This window comes from Ovis aries, chromosome X, assembly GCF_016772045.2.
Source record: "Ovis aries strain OAR_USU_Benz2616 breed Rambouillet chromosome X, ARS-UI_Ramb_v3.0, whole genome shotgun sequence".
NCBI lineage: Eukaryota > Metazoa > Chordata > Mammalia > Artiodactyla > Bovidae > Ovis > Ovis aries.
Genome location: NC_056080.1, coordinates 16,543,278 through 16,566,348, shown reverse-complemented (window position 1 = coordinate 16,566,348; position 23,071 = coordinate 16,543,278). Strand labels below are relative to the sequence as shown.

At 37.6% G+C, this 23,071-nt stretch overlaps 1 protein-coding gene across 3 annotated transcripts in view; it reads left to right on the top strand.

Annotated features, from left to right (window-relative positions):
* SCML2 (Scm polycomb group protein like 2) overlaps positions 1-23,071 on the top strand; it is a 112,686-nt gene that overhangs the window by 71,082 nt on the left and 18,533 nt on the right. For all 3 annotated transcript variants that reach the window (XM_060407401.1, XM_015104816.3, XM_060407400.1), the window contains 4 exons: positions 10,170-10,387; positions 12,140-12,266; positions 16,548-16,751; positions 17,677-17,859. In XM_060407401.1, coding sequence (XP_060263384.1) covers positions 10,170-10,387; positions 12,140-12,266; positions 16,548-16,751; positions 17,677-17,859 — 732 coding nt within the window. The remainder of the gene's footprint in view (positions 1-10,169; positions 10,388-12,139; positions 12,267-16,547; positions 16,752-17,676; positions 17,860-23,071) is intronic.

Here is a 23,071-nt window from a genome sequence, read left to right as displayed (position 1 = left end):
CATCTTATCTCTACTCTGCTCCTTCTGAGAAAATTCATAGTCCTCAGCTGGCTTCTGCCTTCCAAAATGCCTGCTGTGATAAGGGTCAGGAACCTGCTTGCTTGTTTTCTTTTCCACTAGTAACTACGCCTGTGGTTTCCTTCAAGAGTTTTTCTTAGCTTATTTGAGATGTTCTAAATGGATTTTTTTATTGCTAAAAATAAGGAAATAAATGTATTTGAAAGACTGTCAGTATGCTTATGAAAAAGTAGAGTTACTCTTATGTTACAATATTACTCCTTGTGTATTCAAAAGCTAGTTTTGAAGCTTGTCAGTTTTGAAAGTTTAATTCCTAAAGGAAGGTTCCTGGGATGGGATTGTGGCTTCTTTGGTATAAATTTGGGGAGAAGAGAGATGAAATGGGGTAGTGTCTGAAGATACCAGTCAAGGCAGCTAGTGCTGTGGCATGAGATGGCAGCAGGAATGAATGAAGGAAGGGATTTCAGAGGGTTTACACTTGACTCTGCCTCCCCTTGGCTCTTACTGCTGCCCATGACCAATCAGTTTGTGGTAACATGGGCTCTATGGAACAGAGAGTAAAGTTCCAAGTAGGGACATTGGGTACCTTGACTGAGTTTCTGTGAACACCAGGCCTCCAGGATGGATAGGTTAGGTGTAGCCATCTCTGTTAATAATTTCCATGTTTTTCAAAATTGAGGTTTGTGTTGTTTCCTTGGTTTTATAGTTACCAGTATGAAAGATCATTAACAGTAAGGACAGTTTCATTGTACATACATTTTTAAATATAAGGAAGATGACTCGCGAAGAATTTCTAAATCTGAAAAAGTTTCCAAAGTTAAATGTTTACAGTTTTTTTCTTTTTATTCAGTTTTGATTTTTCCACACTGTATTTTGCTTTTCTATTTTTGTCTATTCATACTTTGATTTTGTCTATTTCTAGCCTTAAATTCAAGGCATCTGTTTTCATAGTGGTTTGTGCTCTTATGGTGTGGTTTTATATATATAGCATTCAATCTCTGAGGAGAAAGAAATCATAATCTATATACTTAAGGAGACATTGAGAGAGTCATTTCCTAGGCAGGTTGATAAGAAGTCTAGGGGTCCCCAAGGAAAAAGGGGTCTGGAATTCTCAAGGAGAAAGAAAGGACAAACATTTTTTTCCTCTACATTCCTTAGGATTATGTATCCTGCCTGAGGACAGTCTCTGGATTAAACCTGGCTAATCATGTTATCTTAAAATGTAAATTATGGGAGTAGGTCTGGTCTTTACAAGGATTGTATAACAATAATGTATCTTCCCCCTTCTGATGTCTATGTCAGAAGCTTTCTCTATCTCCTTTATACTTTAATAAAACTTTATTACACAAAATCTCTGAGTGAGCAAGCCTCCTCTCTGGCCCCAGATTGAATTCTTCTTGGAGGCCAAGGATCCCAGCGTCTTTGCATGGTTCGACAACAACCTTTCAATATGAATTTTATATATATATATATATATATATATATATATATGCACAAATATACATATAAGATGTGAACTGTATTACTGGGACCATATTTATTTATTCTGAATTTCCTAAATTGCCTAGATTGGTAAAAAGAACACACTGGGTATTAAGTAAGTCACCAGGGAAGCCCATTAAGTAAATGATGGATGGAAAAATATGGAGAACAGTAAGCAGTCATACCTCTATCAGATATTTTTAGATCAAAAGCAAGATCCATATTAATTTATATCTCTAATCCATGTTCAGAATGTGGTTCACTGGAGAAGGGAATGGCAAACCACTTCAGTATTCTTGCCTTGAGAACCCCATGAACAGTATGAAAAGGCAAAAAGATAGGACACTGAAAGATGAACTCCCCAGGTTGGTAGGTGCCCAATATGCTACTGGAGACCAGTGGAGAAGTAACTCCAGAAAGAATGAAGGGAGCCAAAGTAAAAACAATACCCAGTTGTGGATGTGACTGGTGATAGAAGCAAGGTCCAATGCTATAAAGAGCAGTATTGCATAGGAACCTGGAATGTTAGGTCCATGAATCAGGGCAAATTGGAGGTGGTCAAACGGGATGGCAAGAGTGAACATCGACATTCTAGGAATCAGTGAACTAAAATGGACTGGAATGGGTGAATTTAACTCAAATGACTATTATATCTACTACTGTGGGCAGAAATCCCTTAGAAGAAATGGAGTAGCCATCATGGTCAACAAAAGAGTTCGAAATGCAGTACTTGGATGCAATCTCAAAAACGACAGAATGATCTCTGTTCGTTTCCAAGGCATACCATTCAATATCACAGTAATCCAAGTCTATGCCCCAACCAGTAATGCTGAAGAAGCTGAAGTTGAACGGTTCTATGAAGATCTACAAGACCTTGTAGAACTAACACCCCAAAAAGATGTCCTTTTTGTTATAGGGGACTGGAATGCAAAAGTAGGAAGTCAAGAAACACCTGGGGTAACAGGCAAATTTGGCCTTGGAGTACAAAATGAAGCTGGGCAAAGGCTAACAGAGTTTTGCCAAGAGAATGCACTGGTCATAGCAAACACCCTCTTCCAACAACACAAGAGAAGACTCTACACATGGACATTACCAGATGGTCAATCTGAAATCAGATTGATTATATTCTTTGCAGCCAAAGGTGGAGAAGCTCTATACAGTCAGCAAAAACAATACCAGGAGTTGACTGTGACAGATCATGAACTCCTTATTGCCAAATTCAGATTTAAATTGAAGAAAGTAGGGAAAACCACTAGACTCTTCAGGTATGACCTAAATCAAATCCCTTATGATTATACAGTGGAAGTGAGAAATAGATTTAAGGGACTAGGTCTGATAGAGTGCTTGAAGATCTGTGGACAGAGGTTCATGACATTGTACAGGAGACAGGGATTAAGACCATCCCCATGGAACAGAGATGCAAAAAAGCAAAATGACTGTCTGAGGAGGCCTTACAAATAGCTGTGGAAAGAAGAGAAGTGAACAGCAAAGGAGAAAAGGAATGGTGTTCCCATTGAATGCAGAGTTCCAAAAGAAGAGCAAGGAGAGATAAGAAAGCCTTCCTCAGCGATCAATGCAAAGAAAGAGAAGAAAACAACAGAATGGGAAAGACTAGAGATCTCTTCAAGAAAATCAGAGATACCAAGGGAACATTTCATGCAAAGATGGGCTCGATAAAGGACAGAAATGGTAGGGATCTAACAGAAGCAGAAGGTATTAAGAAGAGGTGGCAAGAATACACAGAAGAACTGTACAGAAAATATCTTCACGACCCAGATACTCATGATGGTGTGATCACTCATCTAGAGCCAGACATCCTGAAATGTGAAGTCAAGTGGGCCTTAGGAAGCATCACTACGAACAAAGCTAGTGGAGGTGATGGAATTCCAGTTGAGCTCTTTCAAATCCTGAAAGATGATGCTGTGAAAGTGCAGCACTCAATATGCCAGCAAATTTGGAAAACTCAGCAGTGGCCACAGGACTGGAAAAGGTCAGTTTTCCTTCCAATCCCAAAGAAAGGCAATGCCAAAGAATGCTCAAACTACTGCACAATTGCACTCATCTCACATGCTAGTAAAGTAATGCTCAAAATTCTCCAAGCCAGGCTTCAGCAATACGTGAACCATGAAATTCCAGGTGTTGAGGCTGGTTTTAGAAAAGGCAGAGGAACCAGAGATCAAATTGCCAACACCTGCTGGATCATGGAAAAAGCAAGAGAGTTCCAGAAAAACATCTATTTCTGCTTTATTGACTATGCCAAAGCCTTTGAGTGGATCACAATAAACTGTGGAAAATCCTGGAAGAGATGGGAATACCAGATTATCTGACCTGCCTCTTGAGAAACCTGTATGTAAGTCAGGAAGCAACAGTTAGAACTGGACATGGAACAACAGACTGGTTCCAAATTGGAAAAGGAGTGCATCAAGGCTGTATATTGTCACCCTGCTTATTTAACTTCTATGCAGAGTACATCACGAGAAACGCTGGGCTGGAAGAAGCACAAGCTGGAATCAAGATTGCTGGGAGAAATATCAATAACCTCAGATATGCAGATAACACCACCCTTATGGCAGCAAGTGAAGAGGAACTCAAAAGCCTCTTGATGAAAGTGAAGGAGAGTGAAAAAGTTGGCTTAAAGCTCAACATTCAGAAAACGAAGATCATGGCATCCAGTCCCATCACTTCTTGGGAAATAGATGGGGCAACAGTGGCTGACTTTATTTTTGGGGGCTCCAAAATTACTGCAGATGGTGTTTGCAGCCATGAAATTAAAAGACGCTTACTCCTTGGAAGAAAAGTTATGACCAACCTATATAGCATATTTAAAAGCAGAGATATTACTTTGCCAACACAGGTCCATCTAGTCAAGGCTATGGTTTTTCCAGTAGTCATGTATGGATGTGAGAGTTGGATCATAAAGAAAGCTGAGCACCGAAGAATTGATGCTTTTGAACTATGGTGTTGGAGAAGACTCTTGAGAGTCCCTTGGACTGCAAGGAGATCCAGCCAGTCCATCCTAAAGATCAGTCATGAGTGTTCATTGGAAGGACTGATGTTGAATCTGAAACTCCAGTACTTTGGCCACCTCATGCAAAGAGTCGACTCATTGGAAAAGACTCTGATGCTGGGAGGGATTGGGGGCAGGAGGAGAAAGGGACAACAGAGCATGAGATGGCTGGACGGTATCACTGACTCAATGGCCACGGGTTTGGGTAAACTCCGGGAGTTCATGATGCACGTGCTACAGTTCATGGGGTCGCAGAGTTGGACACGACGGAGCAACTGAACTGAACTGAACTGAATCCATGTTAGTTCCTCTCAAGTCAGCCATATGTAAACCAAACCAGCAGGCACTTAAAATAGGCGGTTGCTGTTCATTTCTAACTATAGTTCCTTTTCTGAAGTGGTACTCTCTTTTCATAGTTATAAGAGTACAAACAGTATCTTTCAATAATAAAGCATCTTCATTTGTCAACAGAAATGTACATTTAATGAGTATGTTAATTTGGCAGTAAATAATTAAATAAGGTTAAATCCCCAGTCATGAAGAGTTTTATCAGCATGTTTTTATCTGTAGTTGTTAATATTTTCTCCCTATAAGTATGCCTCCATATCTTATTAAAAAAAAAAAAAAACAAGACTCCCTCTGTCAGAGTGCAGCTTGCAACTACTAGTGAAATCTCACATAGGAGTTCACAAGGTTGTCTTTTGGACCTTCTTTTTTTAAAAAAACACATGCATTTTGACTCAGGAGAGTGAATTTAATACCTTTTTTTGTTAGAGGACAGAAAGCAAGGTGGCATATTAGAAAAAGTGCAATTAGAAGTTAGAAGCCTCTTAGCCAAATGGGTGATATTGGCAAAGTTACCTAACATCACAGAACCTGAGTTTCCTCGTGTGTAAAGTGGGGAACAATACCTACCTCATAGGACATTTGGGAGGATTACACGTGATAACAGATATTGAAGTGCTTAGCATATAATGGGTAGCAAATTAATGTTGGCATCTAGCTCCTTTCTTTCTTTGGTTCCCCCTGTTCGAGGCCTCCTCTTGACTTTAATTCCTGCCTTTTGATTGTTTCCCATATTTGTTCATTTCTTTTGCATTTTCATAATTGAGTAACTTCATTATCTTACCCGAACGTTGTCTCTCTTACCTGAAGAAAAGCTGAGGAACCAGGTTAATTTTGTGTTAAGTATTCATATAAAAGTTTTACTGAAGATGATTAGCATATCCTTCTATATATATTTTATATGCTGTTTTCAAAGATGTTTTTACTGTTACCACTATGAACACATGGTTGTAGTGCTATATATATAATTTTAACCTTATGTCTTAAACAGATCTATTTTCCTTTAAAATAGTTTAATACTGAATAGAGTTTTAGCATGGTGTTTATATGTTATATGATTGCTCTTTGGAGGAGAGATGAAAATACATGTATAGTGTATATAGTTTAATTTTGCTGTTCAGTGTATTGAATGATTATTCATTCCTCTTTAGTTAAAGTAGTTTAAAAAGTATTTTGTTCTAGGCGCTGAGAATATGGCCGTGAACCAAACTGAATCTTTGCCTTTGAAAAGCTTGCTTTCTAAAATGAAAATTTTTTTCATACATAAAATTTTTTATAATATGAGCATTTTCTTTGCTCATACATATGTTTATACCATGCATCAAAAAGTTCTTATTATAAAATAGAATATTATATTTTGGGAGACTATTCGAAGCTACAGCTCAAATATTTGTGTCCCATGATTTATTTAATATCAAATGTCAACATTTTTTATATCAAATATTATATTCATTACATTTGCCATGTTCCACAAAGTAATGTTTTGTTACTATGTAATACTTTATATAAAATATACTTGTTTTGGAGGTGAAACATTGGCTTGCAGTTGAAAGGATTTTTCATTTATTTGGTAAATATTTTTTGAGGACCTCCTGTACTGCTAGGTTCTGTCTTAAACTAATCTAGTGCAGGAATTTAACCTCAGGTCAAGACCCCAATTGTATTTCCTTTTCTTTATGCCATATATTAAAAGGTAGGGACCAGAACTGTGAAGTTGAAGAGATTCATCAAGAGAATAAGGATTTATTTGGATTTAGTTACTAGGAAGAGGTCATTACTGACCTTAAAGTGGTTGGAGGAAGAATAGCTTATTATAGGAGGCTAAGGAAACACAGAATAATAAGGAAATTTAAATATCAAGAATAAGTGATTCTTCTTTGTATCATGGTAGTGAGTGGAAGGAAGGTTTATGCATGGCCTAGAAAGTACCAGAAACTAGGGAAGGAAACTTCAAAATAAGGGATATATATATATATCTATATATATATATATATGGGTTGTAAGAAAGAGCAAGAGTTTGGGGATCAAGTGATTAAATACTGTGAAGAGAGAAGATAATTGAAACTGTAAAATGCCAGAGAAACCAAAGAAGATAGTTATGGACTTAAGTGAAAGGGGATTTGGTTAGGAGAGTAAAGAGAAAACTTCATTTGATACAAGAGGAAAAGATGAGAATGAATGAAAATAAGAGTCTTTTAAGATGGAGAAAGTAAAAGTGGAAGAAAAGCTATGACCAACCTAGACATCACATTAAAAAGCAGAGACATTACTTTGCTGACAAAGGTCCGTCTAGTCAAAGATGTGGTTTTTTTCAGTAGTCGCGTATGGATGTGAGAGTTGGATCATAAAGAAAGCTGAGCACTGAAGAATTGATGCTTTTGAACTGTGGTGTTGGAGAAGACTCTTGAGAGTCCCTTGGACTACAAGGAGATGTAACTGGTCCATCCTAAAGGAAATCAGTCCTGAATATTCATTGGAAGGACTGATGCTGAAGCTGAAACTCCAATACTTCGGCCCCCTAATGCGAAGAACTGACTCATTTGAAAAGACCCTGATGCTGGGAAAGATTGAAGGTGGGAGGAGAAGAGGACAACAGAGGATGAGATGGTTGGATAGCATCACCGACTTGATGGGCATGAGTTTGAGCAAGCTCTGGGAGTTGGTGATGGACAGGGAAGCCTGGCGTGCTGCAGTCCATGGGATCACAAAGAGTTGGACACAACTGAGTGACTGAACTGAACTGAAGATGAAGAAATGGGATGGTTATGATCACTCCTACAAGATAGCCTTTAATCTTCTCTAAAAGTAGAAGGTAGGGTCATTTGCTGAAAGGAATAAGGTGAGAGGGAGAGAGGAACTTAAAAGGGGGGGGAATGTTCTGCCATGGAAACATACTTGGAAATCAATGAGTTCAAGCAGTGACACCTTAGTTGAGATTAGCATAGATGTTACAGTGATCAGCCATATCCTAATGTTCTGTAACAGGAGTTGGCAGACTATAATTTCAGGGCCACATGTAGCCTGTGAGCTGTGAATACTTTTTATATTCATAAAGGATTAAAAAAAACTGAAGAGACAAAGAAGATTGTGTGACAGAGACCACATGTGACATTTAAAGCCTAAAATATTTACTGTCTGGTCCCTTACAGAAAGATTGCTGACCTTTGTTCTATAGCTCAGGACCAGAGAAAACAAATGAGAGTGTGACTCAGAGGTTGGAGCTGACATGTTGGACATGATCAAAGATCAGGGGGTGATAACGTAAGGGATACTAGTTATGGGGATTTGGTGGAGGTGGACAGTTGGTTGCAGGTTAATAGGGAGTACAGTAAAGCCAGAAGATAGCTAATAGATTGGATGAAAATGAAGAGGGCTTGTGACTAAGTCTTATAATGAGAATGAAAAGCATGATCAGTTGGTATGAAGCAAAAATGACAGATAAGGAAGCTGGATGTAGACAAGGGGAGCACAGTTGATTATCTTAGAGGTAGAAGAGCTTCACAAATTGTCTAATGATTAGGTCAGGATGATGAAGCATCAGAAGTATGATCAGTTCCTGAAGATGATATCAGGGAGACAAGTAGAGCTAATGTGAATTATGTTGCTAGAATTATTTGAAAAAAGTGGAAATGAGCATGGAGTATAAATTAGATGATGATAAAGAGTTAAAAAGAGGCTGGTGTAAGTAGGTGAATTACTATGAATAAGGGGAAGGGAAAAGAGAAGGCGGCAGTTAAGTGGTCCTCCGTTTGCCCTGGCAGCTGAGGTGTTCCACCCTCTTGACTTGGTGACTAGGTAGATAAAAAGGCTGCAGGGAAGATGTGGTATTCTCCATAGAAGGTCAGTTTACACCTAGTCTTTGAGGATGGGAGAAGCAAAGTGGTAAATTCGTTTCAGATTGTAAAATGTTGTTGTTGTTTGGTTGCTACGTTGTCTTAGACTCTGGTGACCCCATGAACTGTAGCCTGCCAGGCTCCCCTGTCCATGGGATTTCCTAGGCAAAGATACTGGAGTGGGTTGCCATTTCTTCTCTAGGGTATATTCCTGACTCAGGGATCAAACTCACGTCTCCTGCATTGAATGTGGATTCTTTACCACTGAGCCACCAGGGAAGCCTTAAGTTGTAAAACAAAGCTCTCAAAATAAAATTGCAGTGCTTGATCACTCAGTCTTATTTGACTCTTTGCAACCCATGGACTGTAGCCCGTCAGGCTCCTCTGTCCATGGAGATTCTCCAGGCAAAAATACTGGAGTGGGTTGCCATGCCCTCCTCCAGGGGATCTTCCCAACCCAGGGATTGAACCCAGGTTTCCCACATTGCAGGCAGATTCTTTACCATCTGAGTCACCAGGGAAGCCCAAGAACACTGGAGTGGGTAGCGTATCCCTTCTCCAGGTGATCTTCCTGATCCAGGAATCGAACTGGGGTCTCCTGCATTGCAAGTGGATTCTTTACCAGCTGAGCTACCAGAGACCTAATAAAAGTAGTTGATTTTTTTTTTCATAGATGTATACAGGGTCAGGGGGCTTCCCTGGTAGCTCAGCTCTTCCTGTAAAGACTTTCTGACATCAGTACTATTTACTATGTAAAAGTCATTTTTTTGTACTAATGAAATTAAGGGATTAATACTAAAAATATATTTTTACTTAACTTTGAATATATGTAAGAGTAACCTGGCAAGTAACCTTCATTTGAAATATTAAAGCTGTCTTGATTGGGCTGCAAGTAACAAATTCAAATCATTTGGATATGACGGTCCTTCTGTGACAATGTTAATGTAGAGTCTATGTTGTAGCTTATAAAACTTTACTGTTAAATATACATATAGGGATATAATGTATTTTAGCCATTAAAAATCAAGTAGGGGGATTCCTTTGACCTTTAGAAGATGAAACAGGAGCCATTGTAGCTGCTTTATGTTTTTCTATATTGATGGGCAGAATTATTCCTATATATGGCATCATTGGATAGTATTTTCTGAAGGAAAAACTTTTATCTGCCAAGGTCTAGAAATATGAGAAACAGACAAAAGGTAAATTGATAGAGTTTTTCAGTGTGCCAGGTAAGTTTGAAGTTACTGGTTCTTATAAGAGCATCTTTATTTTTTCTAGAGAATTAGACTATTTCCTGATAATCTAAAATCTTAAATATCTGTAACTTGATTTTAAATGGTACCTTTATTTCAGGTGGTTTTTAGTGAGTAACCTTTGGAATATTTTTAAAGATTGAGTTAAATGTCTTTTGAATCAAGAAGAAAATACTTTAATTATGTCATTTACTTTAATCATATTTTTGTGTTGTGTGTTTTTTCTCTCAGTTCTTGTTACAAAGAATACCACAAAAACACAGCCGCCTCCTTCCAAGGCAGCTCAGCGCTCAATGCAGTCTCCACAGAACAGTGCTATAATATTACCAACACATCAGATTAAGAAATCAGGTCGGCCTAAACCACCTGGATATCCTTCAGTCCCCAAGAAGGGAAGTTCTGTTAAGAATACCACAACAAAGAAAAAAGGCCCACACTCAGGAAGAAAGGTTAGTTGTATCTCCTACTAATTTCTATTATGGGTCTCTGTAGTGCCTTATTATTAAACGTACAGTTTAGGATTTACTAAGAGTGTTATATGGGCTTCCCAGATGGCTCAGTGGTAAAGAATTCACTTGCCAATAAAGGAGACGTGGATTTGATCCCTGGGTTGGGAAGGTCCCCTTGATAAGGAAATGGCAACCCACTCAAGTATTTTTGCTTGGGAAATCCCATGGTCAGAGGAGCCTGGTGGGCTCGAAAGATTTGGACACAACTTAGCGACTGAACAACAAGAGTATTATGACACCCTTGAGGAATGTACCAAGAGTGTATAAGGCTTTTTACAAGGGGGAAGGGGGAGAGAAAGGGATTGGGATTTTGGGACTAGCAGATGTAAACTGTTATATATAGGATCCAAATACATCTTGTCTGTAAGAAATGTACTCTTAAGTATAAAGGTGTAGAATCTTAGATAAACTTAAGACTGAATAGTGTTTGACCTCTTCAAAGCCACACTGAAAATACTACATGGGTGTATTTATCTTTGGGGAAGTTTATTTAAAACTCAGTATACTTTAAAAGGGCTTCCCTGGTGGCTCAGCAGTGAAGAATTCACCTGCCAGTGCAGGAGATGCAGGTTCAATCCCTCAGTTTAGAAGACCCTTGGAGAAGATCCTGGGAGAAGGCAAGTATTCTTGCCTGGGAATTCCCATAGATGAGGAACCTGGCAGGCTACAGTCCATGGGGTCGAAAAAGAATCAGACACAATTTGGTGACTAAACAACAACACTTTAAAAATAACATAATTTACTGCTATACTATGAACCCAGATAACAGTCACTAATTTAAACAAAGAAAAATCCAACAGCACTGAGTGTTCTGCCTTTTCTCCTTTGTCCCTGCCTTTTAAATATCTCTGTTATTACCTTTTCTAGGCCCAAGGTCCTCTTTTCTGATACTGGAGAGTCTTGTTTTAAGTTAGCTCCTAGTAAACGTCAAGAGCTGATATAATATAAACCGCTAGTGATTTTTAACAATACCCAGAAGACATTTGTTCTTACATACAGTGGGCATAATTCTGTATGGACTTTAGCAAGCCACTTTTAATTTTGTCAAAATTATCATTTGTAATATGGAGAAACGCAGGCTAGATACAGTAAAAACCCAGATGAGTGACTGCTTTCTGAGGACAAACTGTCCTCTGCCTTGTTGAGGTTCCCCAACCTCATTTGATGAATTGCTGGATTAGATTTCCAGAGTGTATAAAACTTACATGCATGGATGCTCAGTTGTGTCTTGACTCTTTGAGACCCTATGAACTGTAGCCCACCAGGCTCCTCTGTCCATGGCATTCTCCAGGCAAGAATACTGGAGTGGGTTGTTATTTCTTCCTCCAGGAGATCTTCCCAACCCAGGAACCCTGCATTGCTTGCATTAGCAGACGGATTCTTTACCACTGAGTCACCTGGGAAGCTAAAAAACAAAAAAGCAACAAACAAACCACAAGTTTTACATAATAATTATTTTGGCTAAGGTATGACTAGGTGGAGCAAGGATAGCATTGGGAATCCTAGTCTCTTGGTCTCTTCCTCTCCTACTTGACTAGCTTATGGTCTTCTCTTAGCACAGTTTGAAAAGTACTACAATTTGTAACAGAGAAATTTCCATCCCAAAGGACTTCTGACCACTGATCATTTGTGGACCAGTGATGCCAATGATTTTCTGACCTCCTTATCTAGGAATTTTTTCTTTTTTAACAGGGAAAATGTATTCCTGTCATTTGCTCCACATCTTCAACTTCTCTAAATGCACTGGCCAGAGAACGTGGTAACATTTCATATGATAAGGATGCTGTCCCTGGGTCATCTAAAATAGTGATGTCTACAGGTAAATTAGGATTTTTAAGAGTATAAAATTAGTACTTTTATTGTATTATATTCAGTGTCTTTGAAATCCTGAAAGTAAGAGGGAGAAAAGATGATAATAAGCATTTCTTTGAGAATTTTTCATATTAAAATATTTTGAAATTCTAGTTGTTTATTTTGATGTTAAGGAAAAACAGTTTGTTTAAATACATGAGTCACTTGAAAATTCAGCATCCTTAAGATATTTTATCCCTCTTGGTAAAATTTATAACATTTGCGTTATTGTCAAATCTATTCTTGTTTTCCCATTATCTCATGTCACAATTTGTCTTTTTGTCTTATATATATTTTTAAAGCTACCTGAAACCTTTTTAAAATGCCTTTTAAAATTTTCACAGATCCTTGCCTGTCAAAGGACATGATGACTTTAAATTGCTGTTTGCTGTGTAAAGAGTGTGAAATGACAGGCACCCAAACTAATTAATCCCTTTGACTTGTCATCTTCTGCAGATTTCCTTATTCCTTTCCTGTTTTTTTTATAGCAAGTTTTATTGCTTCCTCTCCTAGATTTTTAATTATCTTTCTCTTACATTCTTCTCTTCCCTGGACTTTTTTTCCCCTCAATTTTTCTTTTCTTGCTAAAAAGAAATTATAGTTTAATTTCTTGAAATAGGTATCACTTTAAAAATAATTATTGTTACATTTCCCATTTTGTCACTTTATTATTTCTGATTTTTAGTCCATTAGCTGGTGAGACTGACTAAATGAGTATAAACATTGAAATCCTTGTTTAGCTCATTTGTGCTCAGTAGAACTTTGTCAAGGCCATCAGTACCTCAGGTTGTTTTTAGTAGGTGATGTTTCTATGACAGGGTTGATCCTTCTCTGGCTGTTGCCAAAAAGTTGAGAATTATCATGTATTTCAACATGGTGAAAGTGAGATTAATGGTTTTTTATTGTACTAAATACAGACTTTGTATAGGTGAAAATTTTGCAATAAAGCAGTGGAGAAAAATAACATGCCTTTTGATTTAGGGGGACAGTATATTTTCTTTTTGGTAATAATCACATACATTGTATGTTGATTAGAATTTGATTCTCAGTGAAGAAAAATTAAGGAAACTTGACTGTGATTATAGGGTATTTACTTCTAAATTGTAAATGCTTTTATTATACTAAGGAAAGCATTTATTCTTAAAATTTTCTTTTGTGAACCTCAGCATGTATAGAAAGAACATTTTTATTTTCTTAAAATTAATGAAAAATTTTCTTCAGGTCATTAGGACTTACTGTGATACATATCGTTTTTTTAATTATTATTTTTTATTAAATTTTTTTTAATTTTTACTTTATTTTGCTTTACAATACTGTATTGGTTTTGCCATACATTGACATGAATCAGCCACGGGTGTACATGAGTTCCCAATCCTGAACCCTGCTCCCACCTCCCACCCCATATCATCTCTCTGGATCCTCCCCGTGCACCAGCCCCAAGCATCCTGTATCCTGTATCGAACATAGACTGGCGATTTGTTTCTTACACGATAGTATACATGTTTCAATGCCATTCTCCCAAATCATCCTACCCTCTCCCTCTCCCACAGAGTCCAAAAGTCCATTCTAAACATCTGTGTCTCTTTCGCTGTCTCGCATACAGGGTTATCATTACTATCTTTCTAAATTCCATATATATGTGTTAGTATACTGTATTGGTGTTTTTCTTTCTGGCTGACTTCACTCTGTATAATCGGCTCCAGTTCCACCCACCTCATTAGAACTAATTCAAATGTATTCTTTTTAATGGCTGAGTAATACTCCATTGTGTATATGTACCACAGCTTTCTTATCTATTCGTCTGCTGATGGACATCTAGGTTGTTTCCATGTCCTGGCTATTATAAACAGTGCTGCGATGAACATTGGGTTACACGTGTCTCTTTCAATTCTGGTTTCCTCGGTGTGTATGCCCAGAAGTGGGATTGCTGGGTCATAAGGCAGTTCTATTTGCAATTTTTTAAGGAATCTCCACACTGTTCTCCATAGTGGCTTTACTAGTTTGCATTCCCACCAACAGTGTAGGAGGGTTCTCTTTTCTCCACACCCTCTCCAGCATTTATTGCTTGTAGACTTTTGGATCGCAGCCATTTGGACTGGTGTGAAATGGTGCCTCATTGTGGTCTTGATTTGCATTTCTCTGATAATGAGTGATGTTGAACATCTTTTCATGTGTTTGTTAGCCATCCGTATGTCTTCTTTGGAGAAATGTCTATTTAGTTCTTTGGCCCATTTTTTGATTGGGTTGTTTATTTTTCTGGAATTGAGCTGCAGGAGTTGCTTGTATATTTTTGAGATTAGTTGTTTGTCAGTTGCTTCATTTGCTATTATTTTCTCCCATTCAGAAGGCTGTCTTTTCACCTTGCTTATTTTTCCTTTGTTGTGCAAAAACTTTTAATTTTAATTAGGTCCCATTTGTTTATTTTTGCTTTTATTTCCATTATTCTGGGAGGTGGATCATAGAGGATCCTGCTGTGATTTATGTCAGAGAGTGTTTTGCCTATGTTCTCCTCTAGGATTTTTATAGTTTCTGGTCTTACGTTTAGATCTTTAATCCATTTTGAGTTTATTTTTGTGTATGGTGTTAGAAAGTGATCTAGTTTCATTCCTTTACAAGTGGTTGACCAGTTTTCCCAGCACCACTTGTTAAAGAGATTTTCTTTACTCCATTGTATATTCTTGCCTCCTTTGTCGAAGATAAGGTGTCCATAGGTGTGTGGATTTATCTCTGGGCTTTCTATTTTGTTCCATTGATCTATATGTCTGTCTTTGTGCCAGTACCATACTGTCTTGATGACTGTGGCTTTGTAGTATAGCCTGAAGTTAGGCAGGTTGATTCCTCCAGTTCCATTGTTTCTCAAGATTGCTTTGGCTATTTGAGGTTTTTTGTATTTCCATACAAATTGTGAAATTATTTGTTCTAGCTCTGTGAAAAATACTGCTGGTAGCTTGATAGGGATTGCATTGAATCTGTAGATTGCTTTGGGTAGTATACTCATTTTCACACTATTGAGTCTTCTGATCCATGAACATGGTATATTTCTCCATCTATTAGTGTCCTCTTTGATTTCTTTCATCAGTGTTTTATAATTTTCTATATATAGGTGTTTAGTTTCTTTAGGTAGATTTATTCCTAAGTATTTTATTCTTTTCATTGCAATGGTAAATGGAATTGTTTCCTTAATTTCTTTTTGTGCTTTCTCATTATTAGTGTATAGGAATGCAAGGGATTTCTGTGTGTTGATTTTATATCCTGAAACTTTACTATATTCATTGATTAGCTCTAGTAATTTTCTGGTGGAGTCTTTAGGGTTTTCTATGTAGAGGATTATGTCATCTGCAAACAGTGAGAGTTTTACTTCTTCTTTTCCAGTCTGGATTCCTTTTATTTCTTTTTCTGCTCTGATTGCTGTGGCCAAAACTTCCAGAACTATGTTGAATAGTAGTGGTGAAAGTGGGTACCCTTGTTTTGTTCCTGACTTTAGGGGAAATGCTTTCAATTTTTCACCATTGAGGATAATGTTTGCTGTGGGTTTATCATATATAGCTTTTATTATATTGAGGTATGTTCCTTCTATTCCTGCTTTCTGGAGAGTTTTTATCATAAATGGATGTTGAATTTTGCCAAAGGCCTTCTCTGCATCTATTGAGATAATCATATGGCTTTTATTTTTCAATTTGTTAATGTGGTGAATTACATTGATTGATTTGCAGATATTGAAGAATCCTTGCATCCCTGGGATAAAGCCCACTTGGTGTGACACATATCTTAAATTATGTGGTTACTTTAGAAAATACTACATAATGAATAAATGCAGTATTGTTGATTTAAAATAAATTCAGTCTGAAAGGAATGTGCTAAGATGACCAGTTTTGAAAGAAAATTCTTGCACTGTGACTGCAGTAAAAAAGTGAAAGTATTCTTGTCTCTAAGCCATTTTTATCTAATATGGGAATGTGCAAAGAATTGTTTTGTGATGCTACTAAAATTTCTGTTGGTTCTATAATTAGTTTGGACAGATATGTAGAAAATTGAAGCTTTTGGATTATTTCTTTCTAGGTTTAATATATTTACACAATGTGAAACTATGTTTACATATTTTTAGGTAACAGAAATGATCATTGATATTAACTATGTTTAGGTTCTCTTTGAGTGAAGTGTGGCTAATGGGATATATAGTGATTATGTAGTGTTTATGTTCCTTCTAACCAATCTCATTGTTACATCTATATACACATCTTTTATCAAGTCTGTGTCTATATAAACAAACATGGAAACTGTGGCCCTCACCTGGATCAGAAGAAAATCCAGCAGCTGCCAGACCACTTTGGCCCAGGCCCTGTCAATGTGGTGCTCCGGCAGACGGTGCAGGCCTGTGTGGATTGTGCCATTCAAAGTAAGACTGTTTTTGAATTCCTTAAGCCAGATGATCGTGGAGGAGAAGTGATAACCGGTATGCACATCTAATCCTTTATCAGCTTTTGTTCTCTAATTGGATTTTAGGTTTCAAGAAGGCAAAGATTTTATAAAATACATAGATTATTTTCTAAATTTTTATTCTATTAATGATAATATTTGAATGTTTATTTTGTTAATATATAGAATATTTATAATAATTATATGTTTATAGACTTTTAACCCTGTTTTAAAAAATTTAACTTTCAAAATAAACTAATAATGTCAGAGTAATACTGCAAATTGAGGTAAGAGGTACAGATTTTTCCTTTTACCTTCTTTATTAAGCTCACTATAGATAAAGTGAGCTTTATATTAATATATTTTAATTTTTTTTAGAAGACAGACTATAAGAATCTCTAAATAAAAATGTGATTCAAGAAGTGATTAAGGGATAAAATACATATGGCTTTCATGATTGTGTGATCAGATACTGCATTTGTACCCGTGGCTTCCCTGGTGGCTCAGAGGTTTAAGCGTCTGCCTGCAACGTGGGAGACCTGGGTTCAATCCCTGGGTTGGGAAGATCCCCTGGAGAAGAAAATGGCAACCCACTCCAGTATTCTTGCCTGGAGAATCCCATGGATGGAGGAGCCTGGTGGGCTACAGTCCACAGGGTCGCAAAGAGTTGGACACAACTGAGTGGCTTCACTCACTTCACTCAGTGTTTGGAAGAGTAGAAAGTATTGTAGATCAGTGGGTTTCTATTGTTGTTTACTTTATGAATATTTTAAAATGAGAATGCTTTTCTTAGTTCAGACTATTGTATTTGAATGAGAGGAACTTATATAATTTAAGATTATTCCTTTATTAATTACAAAAATCACACATTAGATTTATATTTCCTATATTGATGGCTTTTTTTTGTTGTTGATGTTTTGGTTCTCATCTTTCTATGATGTGACTCTGACGTCTTTTCATAGCTGCTTTTGATGGGGAAATTCATTCCATCCAGCTGCCTCCAGTGAACAGTGCATCATTTGTTCTTCGCTTTCTTGAGAACTTGTGCCACAGCCTGCAGTGTGATAACCTTTTAAGTAGCCAGCCTTTTAGCTCTTATAGAGGTAATACTCATAGTCCTGAAGAGAATGATCAAAATAAACCAGGTAAGAGAAAATGTAAAATTTTATACTAATCTTACATTGGATCCATCACTAACTTGAAAGTCTTGTATAATTCAATTTTTCCTTGTGTCCTCCTTAAGGTAAACCTTTTAGCCACAGTGAACTAACGAGGCATGTATAAGGTGAAAGTGAAGTTTCTCAGTCGTCTCCGACCCTTTGCGACCCCATGGACTGTAGCCTATCAGGCTCTTCCATCCATGGGATTTTCCAGGCAAGAGTGCTGGAGTGGATTGCCATTTCCTTCTCCAGGGGACCTTCCCGACCCAGGAATCGAACCCGGGTCTCCCGCATTGCAGGCAGACACTTAATGCTCTGAGCCACCAGGGAAGCCACGCCTGTATAATACATAGTTTTTTGTTCATTCAAAATGGAAAAGTAATTTCTTATTGTATTGATAATGAACTTGAGAACCAAAACCTCAAAGCTATTGGGTTGGCCAAAAACTTTGAGTTTTTCTGTAACATCTTATGGAAAAATTGGAACAAACTTTTTGGCCAGCCCAATATCTTTGTGGTTTGATTTGCATTTCCCTAGTGGCTAATGTTAAACATCTTTATGCTTATTTGCTATTTGTACATCATCTTTGGAGAAATGTGTATTCAAATCCTTTGCCCATTTTAATTGGATTATTTGTCTTTTCATTATACAGACATATTTTTATATTTATTATACATGTATATGCTAAGTCTCTTCAGTCATGTCCGACTCTGTGAGACCCCATAGACGGCAGCCCACCAGGCTCCCCCGTCCCTGGGATTCTCCAGGCAAGAACACTGGAGTAGGTTGCCATTTCCTTCTCCAATGCATCAAAGTGAAAAGGGAAAGTGAAGTTGCTCAGTCGTGTCGACTCTTCGCGACCCCATGGACTGCAGCCTACCAGGCTCCTCCGCCCATGGGATTTTCCAGGCAAGAGTACTGGAGTGGGGTGCCATTGCCTTCTCCAGTATACATGTATATATTATATATTTATTATATATAAATATATAAGGAATTCTTTATATTCTGATTAAAACTTCCATTCAGATATGCGCTTTGCTTATATTTTCTCCCATTCTGTGAGTTGTCTTTTCACTCTCTTAATGGTATCCTTTGAAGTAAAAAAGTTTTAATTGTGATGAAGTCCAATTTATCTATTTTTTCTTTAGTTTCTTGTACTTCTATTGTCATATCTAAGAAAACATTGCTTGATACAAGTTCATAAAGGTTTACTCCATGTTTTGCCCTATGTTGTGAGATGTAGGGGCCCAATTTCATTCCTTTACATGTGAAATCTAGTTGTTTATGACTGTTTGTAAAAGACCACTTTTCCCCTCTTGTCTTGACACCCTAGTCAAAAATGAGTTTGCTATAAATAAAGGGTTTATTTCTGGATTTTCTGTTTCATTGATCTCTAGGTCTATCATCATGGAAGTACTATACTATGTTGATTACTGTAGCTTCTTTTTTTTTTTTTTTTTGATTACTGTAGCTTCTTGTAGTGAGTTTTGAAATTGGGAAGGATGAGTTTTCCAACTTTGTTCTCCTTTTTAAAGATTGTTTTGGCTGTTCTGAGTCCCTTACATTTCTATATGAATTTTAGAATAAGCTTGACAGTTTCTGCAAAGAAGCCAGCTGGGATTGTAACAGGGACTGTGTTGAATCTATGGTTCAGTTTAGGGATAATTGCCATATTAATATTTAGTCTTCCAGTTCATGAACATAGAGTGTCTTTTCATTTATTTAGGTCTTTTAAAATTTATTTCAACAGTCATATAGTTTTCAGAGAGTACATCTGGCAGTTCCTTTGATAAATTCATCCCTAAATATTTCATTCTTTTTTATGCCATTGTAAATAGAATTACTTTCTTAACTTAATTTTTGGCATTTTTATTGCAAGTGTATAGAAATACAATGGATTTTTGTATATTAATCTTATAATCTATAACCTTGAATTTGTTTATTAGTTCTCATTAGGGTTTCTGTATGTGTATGAATTCCTTAGGATTTTCTTAAAGTCTATTTTGTCTGATATTAGTATAGACATTTCAGTACTGTTTGTGTGGTATATTTTTTTCCATCCTTGTATTTTCAAGCTTTTTGTTTGTCTCTTGTAGTAAGTTTGTAACTGGAACTTAAAAAAATCCATTATGCCAATCTAATGTCTACTGGAGTGTTTATTTCATATACATTTAATATACTTACTGATAAGATAGGATTTGCATTTACCATTTGATATTTGTTTTCTATATGTGTCTTTTTCGAGGGGGGAGTTCTTTTCCTCCATTATTTCCTTCTTTTGTTTTAAATAGATGTTTTCTTGTGTGCCATTTTAATTTCTTTGTTCTATTTACTATTTTTAATTAATTTATTTATTTTAGTTGGAGGCTAATTACCTTACAACTCTGCAGTGATTTTTGCCATACATTGACAAAGATAGGCAGTGCCAAAGAATGCTCAAACTACTGCACAACTGCACTTAGCTCACACGCTAGTAAAGTAATGCTCAAAATTCTCCAAGCCAGGCTTCAGCAATACGTGAACCGTGAATTTCCAGATGTTCAAGCTGGTTTTAGAAAAGGCAGAGGAACCAGAGATCAAATTGCCAACATCTGCTAAATCATGGAAAAAGGAAGAGAGTTCCAGAAAAACATCCATTTCTGCTTTATTGACTATGCCAAAGCAATGTGGATCACAATAAACCGTGGAAAATTCTGAAAGAGATGGGAATCCCAGACCACCTAACCTGCCTCTTGAGAAACCTATATGCAGGTCAGGAAGCAACAGTTAGAACTGGACATGGAACAACAGACTGGTTCCAAATAGGAAAAGGAGTATGTCAAGGCTGTATATTGTCACCCTGCTTATTTAACTTCTATGCAGAATACATCACGAGAAACGCTGGGCTGGAAGAAGCACAAGCTAGAATCAAGATTGTCGGGAGAAATATCAGTAACCTCAGATATGCAGATGACACCACCCTTATGGCAGAAAGTGAAGAGGAAGTAAAAGCCTCTTGATGAAAGTGAAAGAGGAGAGTGAAAAAGTTGGCTTAAAGCTCAACATTCAGAAAACAAAGATCTGGTCCCATCACTTCATGGGAAATAGATCGGGAAACAGTGTCAGACTTTATTTTGGGGGGCTCCAAAATCACTGCAGATGGTGACTGCAGCCATAAAATTAAAAGATGCTTACTCCTTGGAAGAAAAGTTATGACCAACCTAGATAGCATATTCAAAAGCAGAGACATTACTTTGCCAACAAAGGTCCATCTAGTCAAGGCTATGGTTTTTCCTGTGGTCATGTATGGATGTGAGAGTTGGACTGTGAAGAAAGCTGAGCACTGAAGAATTGATGCTTTTGAACTGTGGTGTTGGAGAAGACTCTTGAGATTTCCTTGTACTGCAAGGAGATCCAATCAGTCCATTCTGAAGATCAGCCCTGGGATTTCTTTGGAGGGAATGATGCTGAAGCTGAGACTCCAGTACTTTGGCCACCTCCTGAGAAGAATTGACTCATTGGAAAAGACTCTGATGTTGGGAGGGATTGGGGGCAGGAGGAGAAGGGGACAACAGAGGATGAGATGGCTGGATGGCATCACTGACTCAATGGACGTGAGTCTGAGTGAACTCTGGGAGTTGGTGATGGACAGGGAGGCCTGGCATGCTGTGATTCATGGGGTCACAAAGAGTCAAACACGACTGAGCAACTGAACTGACATGAATCAGCCATGAGTGTACATGTGTCCAACATACTGAACCCCCTTCCCACCTCCCTCCCTATCCCATCCCTCAGAGTTGTCCCAGTTCATCACCTTTGAGTGCCCTGTTTCATGCATCGAACCTGGACTGGTGATCTATTTCACATATGGTAATATGCATGTTTCAGTGTTACTCTCTCAAATCATCCCGCCCTCGCCTTCTCCCACAGAGTCCAAAAGTCTGTTCTTTATATCTGTGTTTCCTTTGCTGTCTCGGATATAGAGTCATCGTTACCATCTTTCTAAATTCCACATATATGCATTAATATATGGTATTGCTGTTTGTCTTTCTGACTGACTTCACTCTGTATAATAGGCTCCAGTTTCGTCCACCTCATTAGAACTGATTCAAATGTGTTCCCTTTTTAATAGCTGAGTAACATTCCATTGTGTATATGTCCCACAGCTTTCTTATCCATTCATCTGCTGAAGGACATCTAGGTTGCTTCCATGTCCTGACTGTTGTAAACAGTGCTGTGATGAACATTGGGGTACACATGTCTCTTTCAATTCTGGTTTCCTTGGTGTGTATGGCCAGCAGTGGGATTGCTGGGTCATTTGGCAGTTCTACTTCCAGTTTTTTAAGGAATATCCACACTGTTCTCCATAGTGGCTGTACTAGTTTGGATTCCCACCAACAGTGTAAGAGGTTCCTTTTGCTCCACACCCTCTCCAGCATTTATTGTTTGTAGACTTTTTGATAGCAGCCATTCTGACTGGCGTGAGATGGTACCGCTTGTGTTTTTTTTATTTTAATTTTTTAAAAATTTATTTGTTTTAATTGGAGGCTAATTACTTTACAGTATTGTATTGGTTTTGCTGTACATCAACATGAATCTGCCATGGGTGTACACATGTTCCCCATCCTGAACCCCCCTCCCACCTCCCTCCCTGTACCATCCCTCTGGTTCATCCCAGTGCACCAGCCCAAGCATCCTGTATCCTGTATCGAACCTGAACTGAAGATTTGTTTCTGATATGATATTATACATGTTTCAATGCCATTCTCCCAAATCATCCCACCCTCTCCCTCTCCCACAGAATCCAAAAGACTGTTCTATACATCTGTGTCTCTTTTGCTGTCACGCATACAGGGTTATTGTTATCGTCTTTCTAAATTCCATATATGTGCATTAGTATACTGTATTGGTGTTTTCTTTCTGGCTTACTTCACTCTGTATAATTGGCTCCAGTTTCACCCACCTCATTAGAACTGATTCAAATGTATTCTTTTTAATGGCTGAGTAATACTCCATTGTGTATATGTACCACAGCTTTCTTATCCATTCATCTGCTGATGGACATCTAGGTTGCTTCCATGTCCTGGCTATTATAAACAGTGCTGCTATGAACATTGGGGTACACGTGTCTCTTTCAATTCTGGTTTCCTTGGTGTGTATGCCCAGCAGTGGGATTGGTGTGTCATAAAGCAGTTCTATTTCCAGTTTTTAAGGAATC